This window comes from Lagopus leucura, unplaced genomic scaffold (genome assembly GCF_019238085.1).
Source record: "Lagopus leucura isolate 7727_CA_CO unplaced genomic scaffold, USGS_WTPT01 Super-Scaffold_100001, whole genome shotgun sequence".
Classification (NCBI taxonomy): Eukaryota; Metazoa; Chordata; class Aves; order Galliformes; family Phasianidae; genus Lagopus; species Lagopus leucura.
In genome coordinates this window covers 46,675,569-46,698,143 of record NW_024962262.1, presented here as the reverse complement: position 1 = coordinate 46,698,143, position 22,575 = coordinate 46,675,569, and the positions used below count along the sequence as shown (strand labels likewise).

Here is a 22,575-nt window from a genome sequence, read left to right as displayed (position 1 = left end):
CTCATAATGAATCAGTGCCTCTTTTTTGGATTACAGGTCTAATCCACAATCATTCTGAACATATCCATATATCAGTGGCCTTTGGAGTGCAAGTAGCTACTCAGATTAGAGCATGGACAAACAGTTTCTATCACCCTGCTTAGCGTGACTTCATGAGCTGTGTCCTCTCTGAGAAATGGCCATCTTAACTGGCTGGAGAGCAGCGATTTCTTGTGCGGTCTTTTTGTTTATCTAAATTTGTGTACTTGTTTAGTAAAAGTGATCGCCTGTGTGACTGCTGTACTTTGGGCCATCACTAGAGGGCTTCAGATTGAGAAAATGATTTGCCTACTGCATGACAGTGGGAGCCAGAAGTTTCCTCTGAAGTCTGCTACAGTAACGCAATGCTGACCCCTCTGAGTTAATGCTTACTGGTGTTGAGTGGTGTTTTTGTCATCTTCTATTTGGATAAACTAGTTTCATCCTTTTTTTTTTTTTCTTTTTCCTCTTTTTCTTTTCCTTTTTAGCCTTGTTCATTAGCCATCTTTACAACATGAATGATCAAATAGGGCCTCAGCAGCCCTTCCATGTGTGTGGCGAATAGGGCTGTGATTAGGTAGCAGCAGAGGAACAGTTTTTTGCAGTGTTTAGCACCTCCCCAAAAGGAAGAGGACATGCTGTAGAGGTTGTCAGTGTGGAACATGCTTACTCTGAAGGCTGGTGCTGCAGAAACACATTGTGTGGTGGTGGTGAAAGCTGGGTTGTGACTGTTTGCCTTGCTATACATGCTGCAGCTAGGTACAGCTTCTGGGGAAATGTGTTCGATGGTGAAGCAAAGGCATGAGGGAATAAAGGCTGTATTGTATGAAAGAAAACTTGAGCTGGATGTCTTGCTTTGAAGATGTTTGCCAGTAAGCTGGAGAGTTGCCCTCAGCCCAGCCTACTTTCAGTGAGGAAGTTTTATAGGGTCATGAAAAGAGGCAATGTCCTTTTTTCCACAGTGCCTTGTTTTTGCTGAAGCAGCTCACATGCACTGTCGTCATTTCTTGTGCTTTGCATCGGAGACTCAGTGTTCACCCAAAGAGAGTTCCGACTTTCTTCGATCTCTCTCCATGGTGTGTGAACTTTGGAGCACATAATGGGTGCAATTCAAAGCCAAATGTGAGCTCTTTGCTGCTGATCACTTTGGCAGAAACTTCTAGATGCTTGGAGACTGCAGATGGAGCTGATTTGGGGAGAAAGATTTTCAAAACAGGGAGGATAAAAAAAAGCACCCACAACCTTCAAAATTCTCTCTACAAAGTTTTTGTATTGTTTTGCTGACTTCATAATAGCCTGCCTGTTCTTCCTTTTCCTGTTCTGCACCCCTGCCCCTCACTCTTAGCAATTCACGCCAGCCAGAGTGCAACTAAAGGCTTTTCCAAGCAGAATGCCATTTGTTGGTAACCCAGCAGAGATGAGCTCAACTAGTTCAACCAGTGCTTTGTATGAGGCTTTCCTTTTTGATCGGGCTTTGGGATTTCTACATGCTTCTCTTAGAACGACAGCACCACAGGAGTCCCTGGCCATGACAGGCTTTGTTTGAATGCCTGTAGTCTGGCAGAAGCTGACCTCCACAACACATGGTCTTTCACTTAGCTGCCTCTCTCCTGCTATTGCAAAGATCTGATTGCTGTGTGTGGGATTTCTCCTTCCGCGATGCTCAGTAATGTTTCCAAACCGACTAGTGGCTCTGTTCCTTGGTGGCGGAGCTGGAGCTGGCACGTTTGGTGCGATCGCTCCCTTTGTGCATGGCTTCATTGTCAGACAGCTCCGCTCTGAGCAAATCCAGTGCCTTAAAGCACATCCTCCTGATTTCGAGGCTCTGCACACAATTCAGGTTTCCTCGTTCAGATGTAAATGGCCCCCTCCCCACCCCCCAACATTTTCGCTGGGCTTAATTGCTCTTTGTTCCATCTCAAATCAGTGTGATTAAAGAGATTTTTCAGACTGTCACTTCATCGTGTTACAGGACTAGCATAGTAAAAAGTTGTAATATCTGTTAGGGTGAGTACCCCAAGCATAGAATTACAGTCCTTTTCCTGCTTATGAATCATCTTCCCAAGAGACCCTGTGGTGATAGCATTTCTTTTGTTTTAAAGGAAAAGTCCCTGAGAAGGAGGCCATTTATTCAGATGAGAGAGGTCGTCTGTTTTTGTTTCTTTTTAAACATGCAACTTTCAAATTTGTTCTGTGTCTGTTCCAGACGCTAACATTGAGCACTGCTCCCGTGCAGATGTCAGCAGGTTGAAGATGTGGCCACTGGGGGCTGAGGAGATGCAGCCTTCCAGTACGTAAAGGGAGCTTCTAGACAGGAGGGAGACTGACTTTTTGCTCAGTCTGATGATGGTGGGACAAGGGGAAATGGTTTAATCTAAAAGAAGGGGGATTTTTATTAGGTGTTAGGAGGAAATTCTCTACTCAGACGGCGGTGAGGCGCTGGCACAGCTGCCCAGAGAAGCTGTGGTGTCCCATCCCTGCAGGCGCTCAAGGCCAGGTTGGAGGGGGCCCCGGGCAGCCTGAGCTGGTGGGGGGCAGCCCTGCCCATGGCAGGGGTTGGGGCTGGGTGGGCTTTGAGCTCCCTTCCAACCCAAACCATTCTATGATAGGTCAGATTGTTTCTAAAGAGATCAGATTGTTCTGGTAGAGAAGGATTTCAGTGAAACATGTTGATTTGCAGCCAAGTTGCTGAGTGTCACTTTTTAACAGTGGAGATGAGGAGGAGGAATGAGCTGGTAACTACATCTGAAGGCTGCAAGTGCTGGGAATGAGGGCGTGAAGCTTCCTACTTGGGAGGTCGCTTAGCAGAGATGTGCGTGTGTTGCTCTGCCGTGAGGACCAGCAGGCAGGCATGCCGTAAGTCATCATGACATGGTGCTTGCCAGTCAAGAGGATGCTCTTGGATAGGAGCAGGCTGCTCAAGGCATAGCTGCCTGGGGATGGGGAGAAGAGACCAAAGCTCCGGCAGACCTGCTGCACACACATCCTCTTTCTGCCTGCCTTTCATTTTGAATACTTGGACTGCTCGGGAAATGGAATAATCAACCAACCAACCCACACATCTACGCAACACCCAGCCTGAAGTGCTCTCCCCCCACCACAGGGGCAGCCCCTCTTGGTGTGCCTGTGGATGTGCACTTATACCCTGTGCAGTTTTTGTTTCTGTGTGGACTGCCCCACACTCAATTTCTTTTAGAGGCGTTGGGATTGAGTTAGAGCCAGCCTGGGGAGGGGGATTTGAGGCAGGGGCTGTTGGCAGCCCTGGTTTTGCATGAGGGAACAGCAGGGTGATGCAGGGGCTGGTGACAAGAGCTGGGATGGGGAGCTCCAGTCCTCCAACTCTGCTGTAAGCAGAGGCTGTCAGGGACTCAGCTGAAAAGAGAGAGCCTTGTGCTAGGATCAGGGATGTTTGTTTTTAAACTGGAGAGAAAGATACTGTGGCAGCTCTGATTTTTGAGATGAAATACTGTTTAATAATCGCAAGCTTGTTTGCAGCCCAGCAGCAGAAACAAACCTGTACTGTAATATTAGGACCCATCTATGTTTGCTCCAATCCTATTTTCTTGGCTGTTAATCATGGTCTCTTTTTCACCTGCCCAGCTAAGGGTAAAGGCAGCTGAGGAGCTGAGGTGTGATATTTTGTGCCAGCATTTATTGCTTTTATTTATCCCAATGGAGGCGGAGGGAGTGTCCTTCTCAGGCAGGCAATAATTACGTGGTTATCAGCAGCTTCCTTGCTTGAGAAGGGGAGGAGGGGAGATCAGGAGCTGCGACACCCTGTCTGATAGATGGACACAAGCATCTTGTGGCTCTGTTCATTGTTAATTCACTCCTGCAGCACCGCTCAGCTGTGAGGTTTCCAAGCGTGCTTGGCAGCACTGACAACAAAAACATCTGGTCCAAGAATATAGTTCCCTTCTGCTGGCAGCTGCATGAAAATGATTTTGTACATAGTGGCGTGGTGCCAAATGCACTTACTGGTACACTAAAGTGCACAGCCTTTATAGCGCTTTGGCAGCACAGGGTGATTTTAAATACCGTGCGTAAGTCAGCATGAATCTACCAAAGAAAATCAAAACCTCAGCGATTGGTTTTTATGGAGAACTTGCTTATCAAGCGTGCACAGATGTGGATCTAACTCTGTACCTGCCTAGAAGCTGCTCCTGTCCAATTACAAAGGAAAAGCCTTTTGGTAACAGCCCTGATTGTCATCTGTCCTCTGGCAGGGTTTGGCATGAGCATGAAGGAAAATGCGCCCCTCACAGATGTCCCTGAATTCCTCTGTTGGTGGTTGCTTTATTTGTTGCTGATAGAGATGGTCTGTCTCCTCTCTTGTTTTAGAAAAAATGCAATGCATGCCGAAGAAAATGTTAGCTGTGAATTGAGTAGTTTGTGTGTCTGCTGGTAAATTATAATTTGAGTGATTGGACCTAATAATTATAGAGTCATCATCATCATCTTGTCAGTCAGATGTAAATTACTCTATAATGGATTTCCTTTTTGAAAAGCTGTGTTTCCGAGTGCGAATATATTTTAGAGTTAAAATTTAACACCCTTATTCCCTCCTGTCTTTAAAACCTTTATGGTTATAGGTCTCCTCCTTGTGTGACCAAGCAAGTTTAAAACAGGTCTTCACTCCAGCGAAGTTGCTCTTGGACTGTATTTTTCTCATTATTTCTTTTCTGACTTGGTGCTCATTCCCACAGACTAGTACAGCCACTCAGCGTGGCAGCACTTATTCACCCCCAAAGTTGCTGCTGCTCATAGGCTTCAGGGATGCTGTTGAAGAGCATGGAAGAGCAGAAGGCTTTGCATCTGCTTAGGCATCTATTGTGGGTTCACCCTTTACAACAAGAGCCCTTTGCTTCCTAGGACGAAGTGGGGAGTTTTATGCAAGTTTCCTTCAGGCAGGAGCAGTGTATGTGTGTGTTTGCTTAGGGCTGGCTGTCTTTGGCTGCAGACTTGCTCCTCTGTGCTGAAATTTCTGGGGGGCCTGTTCTTACTTAGGGGGAGAATGAAGGAAGGGAAAGTGGAAATAGGGGTTAAGAGAGGAGGAGAAAATTCCTGCTGCTGGCTTGCCAAATGTTCTTTGCTTGAGGTGTTGATTCCCCCCCCCCCCGTATCCAGCATGGGTATTTTCTGGGGTAATTTTTAAGGGGAAAATGGAATTTATAGATTCACAGGATGGCTGAGTCTGGCAGGGCCATGTGGGTCCCTCTGGCTCAAAGCCTGTTCCAGCAGGGCCACTGACAGCAGGGTGCCCAGACCCATTTCCAGGATCCTTTTGGAGATCCCAGGGAGGAGACCCCACAGCCTTTAGGCAGCCTGTGCTGGTACTTCACCACTGGCAGAGCATGGAAGTGCTCCTGGTGAGCAGAGGGAGCTCCTGTGTGACAGTTTGTGCCCACGGCATCTTATCGTGACACTGTGCACCACTGAAAGGAGCCTGGCTGAGTCCTCTGTGCACCCATCCTTTGGGTATTTGTGGTGATCCCCCGGAGCTTCCTCTTCACCAGGCTGAAGAGCCCCGGATCTCCCAGCCTCTCCTCATAGCAGAGGTACTTCAGGCTCATCATTGCGGTGGCTCTCTTGGACTCTCTCCAGTATGCCCATCTCCCCCTTGTACTGGAGGGCCCAGAACAGGATGCAGTATTCCAACTGTGACCTTATCAATGCTGAGAGGAATTTGACAAGGCTTAAAAGGAGAATAATAAATAAAAGAATGACTTGGTGAATTTGAGGCTCGCTCATCTGAGCTCCGTAATTTTTTTGCTCTAAGTATGGTCATGCTTTCAGCCCAGATACAAACTGCTGGTCATTCCATCCCCTCCGTGCCTTTCCCTCCCTGTGCCATCCTGGCCTTGCCAGAGTGGTATTTTGCCAGTGTCACCTTGGGCAGGTTTCCCAGCTTCCCTTCTCTTCCTGGCACACAGTGCCTGCTCAGCCTGCTTCACACGCTCTGCCTCCTTTTCTTGTGAGAAGAAGGGGCACTTGGCCACTCCACCCACTGCTGTCACTCGTCATGGCTGGCCCTGTCCGCACGTAGAGCAGAGGAGGAGGCCACGGGTTACCTGTGCAGGCTGAATGGTGACTAATTCTGGTCCAGGGGAACTGAGGTGTTCAACCTTGAGGCAAAGATTACCTGAAATTAAGACTTGTAAAGGCTTGCGAATTCTCACTGTGTCATTCAAGCAGGTTTGTAAGACACATGTACAGATTGGACGGTTCGTTTTATTTCTGTGTAATTTACATATTTTGGCTGGCTCACAAAAGAAACCTTATGTTAAATGTCAGATCATGATCTCACACACCAGTCCTTGCTTACAAGAAGTTTTTTGGAGGCTGTGCTGTAGCCCAAATTTTGAAGTTTTCCTTTTGTGGATGTAAAACAGGGCATAGGTTAAGGGTGACGTGTACAACAGTCTTTAAACTTGGGTATGATGTGTTCCTAAGCCAGTGTATGACCTATGATGTTGAGGGAGATGTGATGGCAGTCTATTCAATAGGGTTTTGCAGGTGTACCTAAGACAGATTTCTTTAAGGAAGAAGTGTCCTATATATTTCTTCGTAGTATGGGCTCAGTGCAATGTTTCATGTTATACAGGTGGATTTGGGGCTACAAAGAAGATGCAGTAATTCTTTGTTTAGGGCTTTCCACAGTACTCATTTTCTGATAAATTGCAGGGCTCTTTAGTGTAGCTCTCAGAGTTTTAAATATTTGGAAGGAAAAGTTGCAATACTTGCAACATTTTAATGAGGAGGGTTTGCTTAATTAAAGCGTGGAAGACTTGGGGAATGCAGACAGCTGAAAGATCAGCAGTGTGTTATGAAGTTCTTCCACCTACCAATTGATATGGTTTCAAAAGCCAGTCAGTAATAAACCTTGCAGTGTTCCATTACCTGTTTGCTGTCATTTCAGCAGATGGTTGATGTTAGTAATGACCAAAGCCTGGATTCATTTTGTCTTATTTTAGGCACTTAGTTATTGTGTTGAAGCTTGGTGCATTGGGTACACACAACATAGCGCTGGGTAAATGGTGCCTGTATAAGGGGTCAGGTCCGTCCACCTGAGGTAGGATGCGTCCTACAGAGGGGTGGATGTCACCAGCAGGACTGTGTCTCCTGGAGGTCAAAGGTGCGTGCTTCATGGCCGCTGGCAGTTGCAGTGGTGTTGGTTTGTGCTCTCCCATTTGTTTAAAATTTATTTTTTATAATTGATTTGGGAGTACCATCTCTAGTCTGCTCCTCTGCTTCACAGGTCTGTGTTTGCTTCTGGACTAAACACAGTTACGTACTGAGCAATGCATAGCCCTTCATTGCTGTCAGGCATGTGATAGAGCTTCTGAATTTCTCTTGTCAGCTACTTTTCCAGCCCAATCTCTTTTAAATAAAATATCTATGTGAAACAGCCCCAAGGAAATGCTGAAGTAGGATTACTTTTCCTTGCTCTCCTTTGTTCTGCTCCTGTTTGGGTGTGCATGGTGACAGCTTTTGGTTTCATGGTTGCAAAATTCAGGTCTGTTTTTTTTTTAATGAAAGAGGGGTTGCAAAAATCTCTTTTCTCTGTACATCTCATCTGTAGGACTTACTGGTTGCTTGGGTATGAAGCTGTGTACTGAACAAATCTGTTCAGTAAGGAAATCGCTGTGTTCATTAAAGTATAGGTTATTGTGGCGTACTTGCTAAAAGTGCATTTGTGTTAGGCCAAATTTGTTGTTTGTCCCATCTTAAATTTCTGTAATATAACATCTTTGTGGTATTTTGTGCATTAGAAAAACACTTTCAGTTGTTTCAGCCTTTTGTTTTCTTTCCTCTCCCAGATGTTCGCGTTCTGCTCACTCTTCTCAAAGTTAATATCTAGTTTCCCACTAGAACCTTCATTTATCATTGAGTCTCTTCATATGCATGAAACCTGTGGGACTCAGGAGCCTTTCCCAGATCCTGTGTCCCAGCAGTGCCTGGACTGCGCATCCAGGGAAGGACCTATGGGTTGCTGCCCTTTTGGATGGAGACCTGCTGTCTGAATCTGGGTGTAGGAGGGGGCAGCAGCCAAGTGGTGTGAAGATGCCTCTCGTGGCTCCCAGAGATGCTGCTTTCCTTCTCATCAAATATATACTGAGATGGGAAGCAGAAAAGCCACACAACTTTTTGGCTTTGCATGTGAAACTGTTTTTTCTCTGGTATCTATGTTTCTTCTCTTTCCCTCAGCCCCAGACCTTTGCATAAAGCAGAATGTTTTAACCTGTTTCCTTCGCAGACAGACTTATTTTTGATACCTGCTAGCAAGGGTTTAAATCTGAGACTGGATGTAGAATTGTATGGCAACAGGCCTTTTTTAGCGTGAATTATACTGGCAGAAGTAGAGTACTAACCCTTCCCTTTTTGGCAGGAGCTCTAGTGATGTAAGTACAAGGATAGCTTGTTGCATAACTTGTAAATAATTCAGGCTTGATGAGGATGGACAATTGTAGATTGATAGATGAGAATGCAGTCTGAGCAGGAAACGCTTTTAGGGAACCATGACCAAGGATCAAGGGACCAGCCTTGGAAATATTTGCAGGATTTTGCCCTTAGGAGCCTTCTCTCTGGGTTGCCTTCTGAAAAGCCTTTGGTGCTTTGGAGTTCTGCTGGGGGAGGTCAGCAGCAGTGCCTTCCCTCTGCCTTTAGCACAGCTCATTCAGTGCCCAGCAAAGTCACCAGGGGCACATCAGGCAAGAAAGGAAATATTGTTGTCATCGTGATTGGCAGAGGAGGTGGCTCTGGGGAAACAACAGACAAGTATTATCTTCACGTGGCTCTTGGCTCCTTCCCCTGCGCACGTGATTCCCTCTTGTGCTCCTGCACAATACTGCTACACAGGCTCCTTCAGGCAGTGCTGGGACCCTACTGAAAAGCTACCCATCCCTCGTGCTTCTTTGTCCAGTTAACTTTATTGTTGCTTTATAGCTGAATCCTCAGCGATGGCACTGTTGCAAACAATTTGGCTCATTTTCTTACTTGTTTCAGATGATGCCTTTAGTATGCAGTAGAGAGGGTGTTGAGCCAAAGGGAGATGAAGCACTCTCTGTTTGGTGTGTTGTGTGAAGTGTGTTTTTAATCTGCTTGACAAAATCTAATGACCGAAGGTAACCAAACGTAGTCCTAAGGACAGCCCTTTTCTCCCAACCATTTCTCACAAAAAAGATTTTTTTGACCCTTCGGAAAGCAGCCCAGCTGTCTTTAGCTACTGTACTTCTCAAGCAAGGTCCTGCTATATCTGGCAGCTCAAAGGCTTATGTGCAGTTCACAGCATCAGGATAGGCTCTGGGAGGCTTCTAACCAGCAAAGACTACAAAGGGCTTTGTCTGCATGGGCTGCCCATGTGGATAAGGGGCAAAGTGACAGCAGTGGTGGGAAGGTGCTCCCTACCCCCACTATTGCATGCTGGATGTCCAGTGCTCCTGGGGTATCACTGAGCATGTGGTGCAACAAGCCCTTATTCTTAAGCACAAGCAGCTTGCTGGAGAAGTGCATGTTTAGGAAAAACTGGAAGGACAATGCAGAGAAAGGAAAGGCACCGATTCCAAGCTGGAAACAGACTGTGGGTGAGGGGTCTGTGAAAGAAGGGCCTTGCACATATGGTGGGACAGACACAGGGAGTGCTGGGGCTGAAAAAGTAATAGAGGAGGGAGATGGCAAACAAACTTGCATGAGGTCTTTACCTTGAGGGTAACAAAGCTCAAAAGCTCTGTAAAATGCTCTAGGAGAGTGAGTTGTAGTAACAAAGTTGGAGGCTCTTGTATATTAAGATCTAGGAGGCACTGCATATGGACTTGTAAATGTTTACTGCATGTCTTGATTAAAGTCTTTTCTATTCAACAGCTTAGGCTTTCCCTCCCAAGAAGCCTGTGCTTTTTTTTTTTTTTTTAAAAAAGAAAGAACTATTTTGTATCGTATTCCCAATTCTGACACAATTTTGGGGTTGGAAAGGATTATGTTTCTCCACATAGCATTCTCAGTACTTCAAGCTCTTCTGCTTTTCTCTTTGTATGAACTTCCTACCTTGGCAGGCTCTGGCAGGGACTTGCCCAGCATGTGGAATCTCATTTTTATTGTGGTTAGGTTCCTCCCAAAATTGCGATCTCCTTCCCGTCTTGAAGGCAGTACCACAGCTCCTGGTTTGAATACTGCTCTGTGTGCAATACTGCCCCAGCTCCTTGTGCCAAAACTTCCCTCTTGTGTGTGAAACTTTATTAGCGACTGTGTATATTATGGATTCCAATACCAGAAAAGGTCACCTATTGTGCTAGGCACTATTCAGACTCTCCCGGTTCTGGACAGATCCTTCTTCAAATGGATGCAAGCCAGATTAGGGGTGTGGGGAGAAGGGAGGAGAGAGGATGTGACACACAAGCAGAACGGTGGTTTGCAAAAGTTGGTGTTGTGATTTATCCAAGAAGGTTTTTGTTTGCAATTGGAATATTTCATGACTTTTTTTCAGATGGGGGAGAGCAGAAGTTATAAGAGAAAGGGAGGGGAAAGGAAAATAAACTGGATTATGGTCCTCTCCTGTTGCCTTTCCTTTTTTGTTGTTGTTGTTGTTGTTGTTGTTGTTGTTGTTTCTCATATGGTGGTGAGTTGGTGAAAGAAAGGATGAGCTGTCATTTCTGGTGCCTGTTGAAGGCAAAACAATTTCTACCGTCTTGGGGCCCGTGGTTTAGTTCTCCCTTTCTTCTCTTACAGAGAAGCTGTGCTGATGCTCCTCTGTGCCTCCCTGCATGCATCTGAATTCTCTGATAGTTGAAAGAGTCCCAAAGCCTACAGGCTGCTGCCTGTGGTTCATAGCCAGCTGAGCTCATCCTGAAGTCCTGGGTACAGTGCAACCAGCAGCCATTCTCCAGGCAGTGCAGCCCCTGGATATGGGCTGGCAGAGCTTTGTGGTGGCATGGGAAAAAGCAGACAAAAGGAGACTTAGAGACTTCCTTTCCCCCCTTGCCTGAATATTTAGGTTTCCATTGCTGGGTAGTGTTATTAATTAAAACACTTTCTTAAAGCTTATGACATTTGTAATGGGAAATTTTTTATTGTCTCACTTCTTAAATCAAAAAGGGAAATTGCTGAAGGGATGAATTTGTATTCCTCTGCAAACTGACGTAGGACAGTATGTAAACTACTTGGAAGCTTAGATAAACTTGATTTTACTTTTGTCACAAAGCACTGTTCTCCTGTAACTTTGCTTGGCCATGTTTCCTCATTCATGTTGCCCATCATCCTTCACTAGGGTAAATAAAATTTTCTGTAATTCTCCTATGTTTCTCCTCCCCTACCTGTGGCATCCCTTGAGATACAAGTGAAGCCTGGCAGTCACCACAAGCTGCTTTTTGGAGGCAACCACAGATGCAACCTCTTCCATCAAAGGGAGAGTGAATGTAAGACCACCATGGACATGCCCTGGGGTACTTCCTTGCTGTACCTTTAGACTGTTGTCTTCCTCCCAGCTCCTGACATGTATTATAGAGCATGGAAAGCAATGCTGCTGCCTGTCATCCCTAGGTCTGTCCCTGAAAGACAGGCACTCCTGGTTCAGACTGCTGGTGGCCTCACAGAATCTGTGGAGCAGGGACAGGTTGGGACTGCCTTCCTCAGTATCCTGAGGTGTCTGGACAAAATATTTGATTATCTGAGATACTGGAACAGGTTGCCCAGCGAGGCTGTGGATGCCCCCTCCCTGGAAGCATTCAGGGCCAGGCTGGATGGGGCTTTGAGCAACTTGGTCTAGAGGGAGGTGTCCCTGCCTATAGTAGGAGGTTGGAAATAGATGATCTTCATGGTCTATTTCAACCCAAGCTATTCTATGATTCTGTGTTTCTTTCTAGAGTTTCTGTTCCAGTCTCTTCCCTTCCCCCCATGGTGTCCAGTAAAGTGCTAATGAATTCCTCATCCTCTCAAGATTAGTATAAACAAACAGAATTTTCTTGCAGTAATGAGTGGTTGTGATGAAGGATGATGGAAGGGTGAGCAGGATCCTTGGAGAACAGCATCCTGGTGCTGCAGTAGTGAGCAGACTGGGAAGCCAGTAGGTGGCACAGCGAGGGGTGGCTGGCCTGCTGCTAATTGTCGTGTGGTAATGCAGGCGTTTAGGAATAAGCTTTATGCTCCATGGTAGATTTCTGTGCATGTGGTTTGTAATCTCCCAGCCCAAGGCTTTTTGATAAAAGCAGCCTCGCGTTGAGAAATTCCTCGGTGTTGTGCTGGTGTGGCCATTGAATTTTGGAAAGGAAACAAGTGGAAAAGGAGAGGAAATCCACTCCAAGCCTGATTTAACCATGTGACTCCTACAAAAGTATAGCTTACTGCAAAAATTGCTGGTAATCAGACATGCTGTCACAAACAGACAGTGAGTGTAGAAGTATAAAACACTCGCACCAGCCCCAGCACAGGCCCAGACAAAGAATATTTCAATGAGAGTTTGTATCTGCACATAATGGCTTAAAGTGTAATTGATGCCAGCTGCATAAAATCACTAGGAAGGGCTCACCAGCTGCCTCTCGCCTCCAGTGGAAAAAAAGACGCAGTTTTGTACCCCTTCGTGAAAGTGCAGTCTCTCCTCAGTCACATTTAGTTTTTCCCTTTGTGATCCTGGGCAGTACCAGCAGGGACAGCTTTGAAGGCCAGAGACGAGGGAGCTTCCTTCCCCCACGTCAGCCCTTGTGTCCGAGTCCCAGGATGGCCCCACGGGTGCTTTCCTTGTGGGGTGGCTGCAAGCTGCTCGCCTTGCCTCGCACGTGGCTGCGAGCGGAGCTGTGCGGAAGTGCTCTTATCCGGTGACATTTTTGGGTGGGACTCATCTCACCCGAGCGAAGACATCTGCAAAGTCAGTGTCTGGATCTTTGCTGATGACCTCATCCTCCTTTTGTAGTTAGGGGGGAGAAATAAACACCCGTAGGGTTTATATTGTTTGGCCTCTTCAGATGTCCACGTTGGAATGAAGTCAATTCTACCCTGGAAAAAATAAAAGGTCCTGAATCTGGAACACAGCAATTCAGCTCTTTACTATTTTATTTTTTATACCAATTCCTGTCCTGTAGCCGTACTGCAGCAGGGTGGTTGGACTCGATCTCTGGAGGTTCTTTCCAGCCCCTACAATTCTGTAATTTTCCACACTGATTAAGCCTTACGGTCACTTCAGTCTGTTGCCTCAAAGTCTTCAGGACTTGGTGCTAGAGAGCTATTGATCCACACTGAGTAAGTAGGGTCCTCCAAAGACTGGCAAGGCTTACCGAATCTGTTTGTTTCTGTAAGCTGGCAATCGGACTGGACTGGACCTGTAGGTGAGACACTGTGAACAAATGCTCAGTGACAGCTCAAGTAGCAGTTTAGCACCATTTCTCATCTTAGTTAAGGGCCGCCGCAGGCTGTGGTGTAGGTGCCTTGACAAGGCCACAAGGAAAAAAGGATAGAGCAGTGACAGCCTACAGTCTGCTGGATCTCTGGACCTTTGGGTTGGGTGTTTTTTGGTGGTTGTTTATTTTTTTTGTTTCTTTGGTTTTTTTTTTTTTTTTTTCAGAAATGGATCCTGTCTAGGCATCATCATTTTGGCTGCTGTTGTTATAATAGATAAGCACGAACAGCTTTTAGGACATCCTGCTCATTGTATTGTAAAAGCCATTGTGTTTATGTGCTGGTGGTAGGAAATAATTTTCTTATAAAGAGTGACTACAAAATAGCAGATTGTCCAATTATACTTAGTAATCTACCAAGCATAACAGTCCCAAACTATTATGTTTAGCAGAGCTCCCAATGCAGCTTTTTTTTTTTTTTTTTTTTTGCCTAAATTCAAAGCTCAGAATTGTTCTTTCTAGCAGTGATCATGTATATTTCTTCTACTATTTTTTTTTTTTTTACTAAATAAAAAAAGATCACACAACAGCAATGACAGCAGAAACAGCTGAGGAAACCCCAGGTTAGCTTTTGGCTCAACAAGCCATGCTGATAATAATGCTTTTTCCCGGGGCTGCTGTTTGCTGGTAACTTTGATTTACTAGATAATATTACTGTTTCGTTCAGCGTTCCAGAAATGCGCAGTATTTTACTTTAAAGAGGCATCACGAGAAGATTTAAGAATAGTTTATCCCTGGTGCATTTTGGGAATTCTCGCCCAGTAATGTATGAGTAAGCACTGCATCCCAGTGCTGGTGTATTTCAAACAATTGTTTCCTTTACAGCACGCGGTGGTTTCCTTCACTAAAGCCATGCGTACCGATGCATGTAAATAGTTAACATGTAGTTAGTATTAACATCTGCATTTGTCGTGGATAGGATGTTTGATTGCTGGTGTGCTTGAAATTGCAAGGAAGTTTAAAGCTTAAAATGTAATCAGCTTTGACATACAGGATAATCAAAACACTCGCTGTCATCTCAGCCAGCCTGCCACCCTAGGGAGTAGAGGTAGCAGCTTCTTCCTGGAGTCAGCATAAGGCAGAAAAGTGGCCCGTGGGTATGTAAAGCTAAAAGGTTGTGGAGCAAATACACACCCCAACTAAATGGGGAAATCAGCTCTGTTTTAATTAGCTGCCTTGAGTTGGGCTAAGTGAGGACTCCCACTGTCTAGGTGTGCTTACAGAAAGGCCAGGGAGTGCGTTGGTGGTAGGAGAGTGGGATGGTGGCTGCTCCTTCTCTCCTGCTTACTGTCTTCACACATGTACATCATTGTCGTTGCATTGCTCCAGAAGCATGCATGGATCCTTCTGTGAAATGCACCCCGCTGTTATTTAACTTGCGTATTGTTGGTGCTCTTAAGAAGTGGTTGTGTAGCGTTGCCCCTTTCAAACAGCTGTGTGGTTTGTTCTAACGCTGATCTCATGTATGGTGAGGACAGCCTCCTCTCACCTGAGCTGCTCTCTGCTTGGCACAGCTCTGACAGGGGCGAGCAGGGGGAAGTCCTTCCTCTGCCTTTGTATTGCAGCATCCTGTTTACGGGTCGGGCTCCCAGCCCTCTTTTCCTGATGCACTTGCTTTTCCTCTGTGGAGCCGGATGGAGGAGGAGGAAACCTGTGTGTGAGGCGAATGTCTTGTTCATGCAGGGAGGGGAATTCCTGCTGCACTGAGCCCGTCTGGTGGCATTTAAATAGAACAGGTTGAAATCCTTACAGGCAAACAAACAAACAAACAAACAAAAAAAGAGAAATAATACTTATTGTAAATTAACAGATTTTTCTGTGTTTTTTTTTTTAGTTCTCTGGATTACATAGAATAGAAGTCTGTTACGTGCATATTTGTTTAAGGTAGTGTAGTCACTGGGTTTTGGATGAAGACCAGTGCATTTTAGGAGGCAGTTTTCCACACAGAAGGTGGTGACACACTGGAACAGGTTGCCCAAGGAGGCTGTGGATGCCCCATCCCTGGAGGCATTCAAGGCCAGGCTGGATGTGGCTCTGGGCAGCCTGGTCTGGTTGGCGACCATGCACATAGCAGGGGGTTGAAACCAGATGATCATTGTGGTCCTTTTCAACCCAGGCCATTCTGTGATTCTGTGATCCTTTGCTTACTTCTTGTACTACTGTAAGATTAGAGAAGTATGGGTCTATTTGAGACAATCTCAATGAAGAGGATTTTGTTGTGAACCTGGGGTTTGTTTATTAAGTATGATGATGATATCAATTCAACTTTTTAAAAGCTACTTGTATAAAAGAAAAAAGAGCATAATTTATGCCCATGGTATATTAAACATGCATTTTTTGGTTTTGCTTTTCCAAAGGATGAAGAAGAAGAAATCAAACTGGAGATTAATATGCTAAAGAAATATTCTCATCACAGAAATATTGCAACTTATTATGGTGCTTTCATTAAGAAAAGTCCTCCAGGACATGATGACCAACTGTGGGTAAGCAGATGTTTCTCAAGCATGTTCATAAGCCTTTCCCTTTTGCAAATTATTTGAGGATGATAGAAATATCATTATGGAAAGACTGCCTAATAGAATTTGGTGCTTGCTTGAACAGATAGAAATTGAATAACATAGGCTAATGTGATGGCTGAGCTAAGATTTGTTAGTAGCAGTGTATTTGCTCTTTAAGTAATTTTTTTCCCCATTTCAAAGATGGATAGTAGTGTGTTTCATGGGAACAAGGCAGATGAGCTGAGCAGTAGGAACGTGTGGCTGTGAAAGTAAAGCTGCACTTGAAAATTCTACCCGTTTCTCATTGCATCTCATCTATTCCCTCCAGAGGACTGAAGTTTGGGTTTGAAATGGCAGTGTAGAGACACGAGTACACGCTCTTGTCTCCTATAAATAAGTGGGAATTATAGATTAAGATGTGTTGCAATGGTGTGGTCAGCTTGATTCCTTCAGCACTGTATGTGCTCTTACTTCTGTTACTGCTAATGCATTTTGCACAGCTGAGCATATCCAGATTCCCAGTATTAAATTACAGTGATTAAATCAGTCCTAGAAAATGTGGTAACTAATGTGAGACATATTCCATGTTTGTCTGACACACATTGGAGACATTTGTTTTGGATCCACTTTCAAGGCAGAGAGGTAGAATAAATGATATTCTGTGCTTCATGAGGGTTTCCCAAATCGATGCTGCAGAGTGATTATTTTACTTTGCTAGACAGCTGGAAACTGTGTTTAATGTTGATTGCATGCTGGTATTTCTTTTGCAGCTTGTTATGGAGTTTTGTGGAGCAGGCTCTATCACAGACCTTGTGAAGAACACAAAAGGGAATACTCTGAAAGAAGACTGGATAGCATACATCTCCAGAGAGATTCTCAGGGTAAGGAAAATAGTTCACTGCACTCAGAAACACGGAAGCAATCTTGCGGATGTAACTTAGCTTGTAGTTCTGCAGGAAACTGTTCCTATCAGTCCTGTTAGCCAAGTCATTGTCTGAAGAGCGTGTAGGAGTAGATGGATGTCTGCTGTGCATCATTTAACTTCAATCTCCTACACTGGCAGTGAGGACAAGACCACAAATGCTCACACACTGTGTGAGTTGTGCTGTACTGTGAGAGCAGTGCTGCATGAGAAGGCAGCTTAAGAACCAGAGTCCTTATCTACCGTAGAAGCTGAGAAACAGCACCCATGTGCCTGTATGATGCTTTTTGTAGATTTTTTATTTTTAGAAGACTGAGGTTGCAACAGTGTCATAACACTAGATGGTGCAGAATGGGCTTTTCCAAATGTGCTTACAGCCTTCATTCTCTGCTTATAATCGAGCCTGTGGAGGAAGGGAGCTGTTGGCTTAGGCCAGCCATTGGGACTTTTGTGCTGCAGTGTGCTTACATGTTGCTTATTGCTGCAGTCATTCTAGGGTGAGCAGATATGTCGCATGCGCTGTAGAGTGCTAGCATAAGGCACTGCAAAAGTTCCTCAGAAAGAGGGATGCTACTTATCAGTTCTTCTAAAACTGATAGCTAAAGCTAATTACATCTCATGTTTAATTTCCAGTTGGTATGGTTGAAGTGCTTTTTGAATTGGCATGTTTGCTGTGCTAAGTAAATCTGGTATGATTTTCCTCGTGCTTCTTTGTAAAACAAATTGCCTTCTACCCATTCCATTATACAGTGAGTCTGTTCAATTGCCTCATCAAAACTGAAGTTCCAAGGGCTTTATGTTGAAGGAAACCACCAGTAGCTCTCGCATAAATCAATGCTGCTGATGTCTGCGTTGCACATTGGCTCTGTCTTGGTGATTATTTTAAATGATGGAGGCATATGATTGTGGTCTCTTGCTCAAACTCCATCTGCCAGGAGAGAGTTTGGCTATTGAAGTTTGGGCTGGCACGTTTTGAATTATTGTTTACTAGAAGGAATAAAAGTTACCGTCATGAATACCTACTGGTGGTTGTATTTCCAGTCAAGTGGACAGCATGCTATCCAAGCTAACTGCTGTAATACAGAATACCAATCTTATGCTTGAGTACAGCTGTGCAAACCTGGAAGTACTGCATGCTATGTTGCCTTCACTGTAAATTCTTCTTAAGGTGGTAGGATCATGCTCGCTGAGAAAGTGAAAGAAGGTTTTACTTCAGAAAAGCATTACAGCTGTTTTCTCATTCTTGTGAGACGTTTGTAAAAGGAGCCTCAATTGTTTACGAGCAGAAACTGGAATATCTGAAAAAAAGGGATGCAAAATTCACATTGCAAACAGGCACTGCAAAACCTGATTTGACATTGAGTTTGTCAGTGGTGAATGAGAGAGCTTGTGTAACGAAAAGTTAAATGAGCTGAAGTGCCAAAGATTTGTGCAGGTTAAGATGGAGGTGAGAGCCTCCTGAATGCATCCCTGTGTGGTCGGAGGGACCTCAGAGAACTTACCTGGGACTGCAGGAGGGTCAAGCTGCTGCTGCTTGGTCACATCCTAACCCCTCAAGAGCTTGAATGTATTTTTCCAGTAAGATCAGATTGTACTCCAGAGAGAACATATGATTCATATGATTATCTCCCTGACTGAGGCAGTATAACGTTAGGCTTTGAAAAGTATCGTGTGCGAAGCTGTGGAAAAGCCTTCATTCTTGCAAAAAATAAGGCCACGCTTAGTGTTAAGAGCCAGTGAATGGATACCAAGGACATTAACCATTCAGTTTGTTTCCTTGTGGCATATGCAAGGAGGAGCTGTGGATTATATATTTTTTTTGTCCTGCTCATTAAGTGTTTTTAAAATAGAAAATAGCCCAATGGTTATGTAGGCAAACTGATAAATGATCATTTAATGAAGAACATGTGTTAGAAAATATTTCTCTGCAGCAAGCACTACTCTCTTAACCTTTTGCAGCTGTAAAGGTTCTATTGCTTTATTTTTCATAAAACATTAGAAGTCTGTGAGGGCAGTGCAAACAGGCAAGATGATCCCACCGGAGACTGCAGTTTTCCAAGCAGAGTGCCGAGGAGAAACCAAAATATGGGCAGTTGCTAAGAGGGTTGCCTATTGTTCCACCAATTACATTAGGGAGTAGAATGCAACATATGTCTTCCCCGACCCTCCCTCCACATGGCTAACGCTTTGGGGCATGCATCCAGGTGCTGTCTCAACAAAAAGCACCGTATGCCAGGAGGTTTTGTTTCCTTTGGAAAGTACAGTGCTCGTTGTTCTTTTTTTTTCCTCCATTTTTTTTTCCTGAGGAACAATTATCTGCCTTCGTATTTATGGGAGATAAGTCAAGATAGATGAGAGAATTCCACTCCATCTTTGCAAAAGCACTTTTTTTTGCCATCAGTATTCCATCTCCCTCCAATATAAATGCTAACCCACCACCATCCCTCCTCCTTCTCACAAGACATACCTGCATCATGCTGCTCCCTCCTTTGTCCTTTCTGCCCCACTCCTGGACTAAATTTCCCTTCCTCTAAGTGTGATTCGGTATATGTCGGATGTCACCAACCACACTGGCACCACTGTCATTCACAACGTAATTGTACTGAGACTTTCTGGTCGCTGAGCTTCCTCCAAGTGACAGCTGAGAAGTGTTTACACAGTGCAGATGCTGAGCTGTGTGTATGCACAGCATGGATACAACCTGGGGCCTTATTCCCTGCTCAGTTATCGAAAGCTGAGCGGGTGGTGTGCTGCTACAAGGCTCCTGTGGATTGCATTGCATGTGTATCTGCTGAGCACAAACCCATGCACCAAAGCACGGGCTACAGGGCTGCAAGGCACGGATTGCCTGCTGTTGAACAAAGAGCCTAACTCTGAATGTTGTCTGCTTCCTCTCTTTTCCCTACTGCAGGGGCTGGCACATCTTCATGCCCACCATGTGATTCACAGGGATATCAAAGGGCAAAATGTGTTGTTAACAGAGAATGCAGAAGTGAAACTTGGTAAGTAGACAAGCACAACTGCTTCCTGATTCATCTAGCCTTTGTTGTTTTTCCTGATGTTCTCCATATTAATTTCATACTTCAAAAGCCCTGCAACATGTTCTTTAGCATGTACACTCTGCCACTTCTCTCATGTGGATTGAGGCTCCGGACGTATTTCCTCCTGCAAGTTGTTGCATTTCATTCAGGGTTATTTGTTTTCTTATTGGAATTAGTGAGTGAATGGTTTTGTGTCTACATCAAGTTTTGTGTGGCACAGGTTCGTTCTGATTCCCTTCATTCTGGACTTGGGAGGTGATAGAAATCATTCCTGTATTTGGTTTTAATTAAAACCAGCACGTGCTGTTCAGATTCTGGGCACAAGAATGTGACCTGGATGATGCCTTTGAGGAAGCAGTGGCATGAAGTTCAAAATGCATTTCCACCTCTGGCATGCCTGCTGAAAACCATGCTCATTCCATGGCTCTTCTCTCCTTTGCAAGTGGACAATCTCCTTTTTCTTTTTCTCTAGTCTGTCTCTTCCAGTTACTGCACACTTCAACCTTCTGTGTTTGCATCACACTACATTCACCACCTTTTTTTGGTTAAATATATGTCATGCTGAAGGCCTCCTACCCAGCCCACATCCCTTCTGTTTTGCATTACACCTTCCTGCAGCACGAGGCATAGAAAGATGTCCTGACTCTGTCCTCCTGACAGAGGAGGAAGTTCTCTGGAGAGCTTTTCTTTCAGCCCAAAGTGGAGCACAGTAGCTCCTGAACTGTTGCTCCCACAGAGCTTGTCTCTACCAGTTTGTTTGTATCACTCAAATGATGGATTCTGTGAAGTTGACACAGCCTTCCTAGACAGACAAAATTTCTGGTATCGAAAGGCATATATCACTGTTGTGAATGTGGTCCCATCAGTGGAATTGGGAGTGAGGAGAAGTAAAGGGAAGGAAAATCTCTGGTAATGAAATAAATGTATTTGTTGCAACACATGTGCAGATGTGCTTGAAGTTATCACCTCCTGAATAATCCTCATATTTCCTTCCTATGATGCATCTGCTCTGTGCATTATAGAGCAGAGAGCAGCTCTTCACTGAGCAACAAATTATTTTTGCTGTCCAGCTTCAGAGCAAAAAAGGTGGACAGCCAAAAAGGAGACTTGTTCACATGTGGTTTTCCCATAGCATGAAAGGTACCTTTGGGAAGCTGAGTCCGCTTGTGTAGACAGTCTTGTGCTTAGCTTCACCAGTTAGGAAGAGAATGGTCCTTCCTCAGCCTCCAAGATGGTATTTTTTCAGCCATACGTTCCCTTCTGAGGAGGTGATGCTTCACAGACAGATTGGAGAACGGTGAAGAGACCCTGCTGTGTCTTTTCATGGGCTTGTGGCCTGAGCACATTGCAAGTGAAACACAAGGAGTCGGCTGCCTCTGTATGAATCATCATGTTTCTCTTCAGCAAGGTCCTCCCACATGGAATACCCACCTGGTTTTATTTCCAAATCATCATACAGAAGTAATCACTGCATTATTTTTCCCCTCTGATGTTATTTTAATCTTTTCCCACTTGCAGTGGATTTTGGTGTGAGCGCTCAGCTGGACAGGACAGTTGGCAGGAGAAACACTTTCATTGGAACTCCATACTGGATGGCTCCAGAAGTTATTGCCTGTGATGAAAATCCAGATGCTACGTATGATTACAGAGTAAGAGAGTCATGTTAACACACAGTGAACACACAATAGTTTACCACTGCATTATAAACATCCATGAATGCCAGCAGTTTTTGTGACGTATGCTTTGTAAGAGTAATTTTGTTTTGTGTAGGTACATTCTTGCTATGGGGGCTCAAGGTATGGCTCATTTCTGTGGCTTGTACTGTCTTAGCTTCATAAGGTATAGACTTCAGTGTGCTGTAGCTACTTGGGGAAAGCCAAAAAAAAAAAAAGCTTAACTGAAAGTGCTTGTGTTCTCAATTTGTGTAATGCTGTTCCTATAAACTGTGTTTGAATATGCCCCAGTTATTGTAATAACCCAGAACAGTGCATTTTAGGTGTTGCCTTAAATAGATGCACCGTCTGGAGAGCTAGCAAAGGGCAGGAGGAGGTATTTACACTGTGTCTGTTCCTGATTACTGGATGCATGCGGATCTTGATAAAAGATTTAATTACTGCAAAACCATTAATGGGTGTGATGGTATTTACTTTACCCTTAAGGATGTTATGTTTGTGTATTCAGAGTTAAACTTCTCTAGGCAGAGCATCCTGTAATCTTAAATATATTTCTCAGCTTAGTTTAATGAAAGCAAGAAGAATGAGAAAATAAGGTTTTATAAAAATTTTCACGTAGACTGATGCTACCATTCAAACTTTTAACCAAGAAAGGCAACAAAGAGATTGAAAAAGCAATGATTAGGCTCTTATACCGAATATTAAGGCTGAATATCAAGTTGCTGAGATTGATGTAATGTTAGATATTGGTGTGTAAAAATTTATTAAAAAACAGGAGGTTTGCTGTGGTGTTTGTACCCCTTTTGATTTATTGATCATGTTGGTCATGTTTGTCTTGATTTAATCACTTTTTACAGCTAACAGCTCTTTGAAATAAAAACAGTGCTTCAGATCTTTACAGATGGGATTATTAGGAAGGCAACTATTACATGATTTAGCAAAAGGGAAGAACTCTCTGCTGTAGTCGTTGGTACAGCAGCAGTGTGAAAAGGGGTTCGTTTCACACGCATGTATCGTTCTTGATGCACCCCATAGGGGTGTTGA

General features: G+C 44.4%; 1 protein-coding gene across 12 annotated transcripts in view; it reads left to right on the top strand.

Moving 5' to 3' along the window:
* The window catches only part of MAP4K4 (mitogen-activated protein kinase kinase kinase kinase 4), a 149,120-nt gene that overhangs the window by 75,946 nt on the left and 50,599 nt on the right, over positions 1–22,575 (top strand). For all 12 annotated transcript variants that reach the window (XM_042867974.1, XM_042867966.1, XM_042867973.1 and 9 more), the window contains 4 exons: positions 15,755–15,880; positions 16,666–16,776; positions 19,729–19,819; positions 21,377–21,507. In XM_042867974.1, the coding sequence (XP_042723908.1) occupies positions 15,755–15,880; positions 16,666–16,776; positions 19,729–19,819; positions 21,377–21,507 (459 nt within the window). The remainder of the gene's footprint in view (positions 1–15,754; positions 15,881–16,665; positions 16,777–19,728; positions 19,820–21,376; positions 21,508–22,575) is intronic.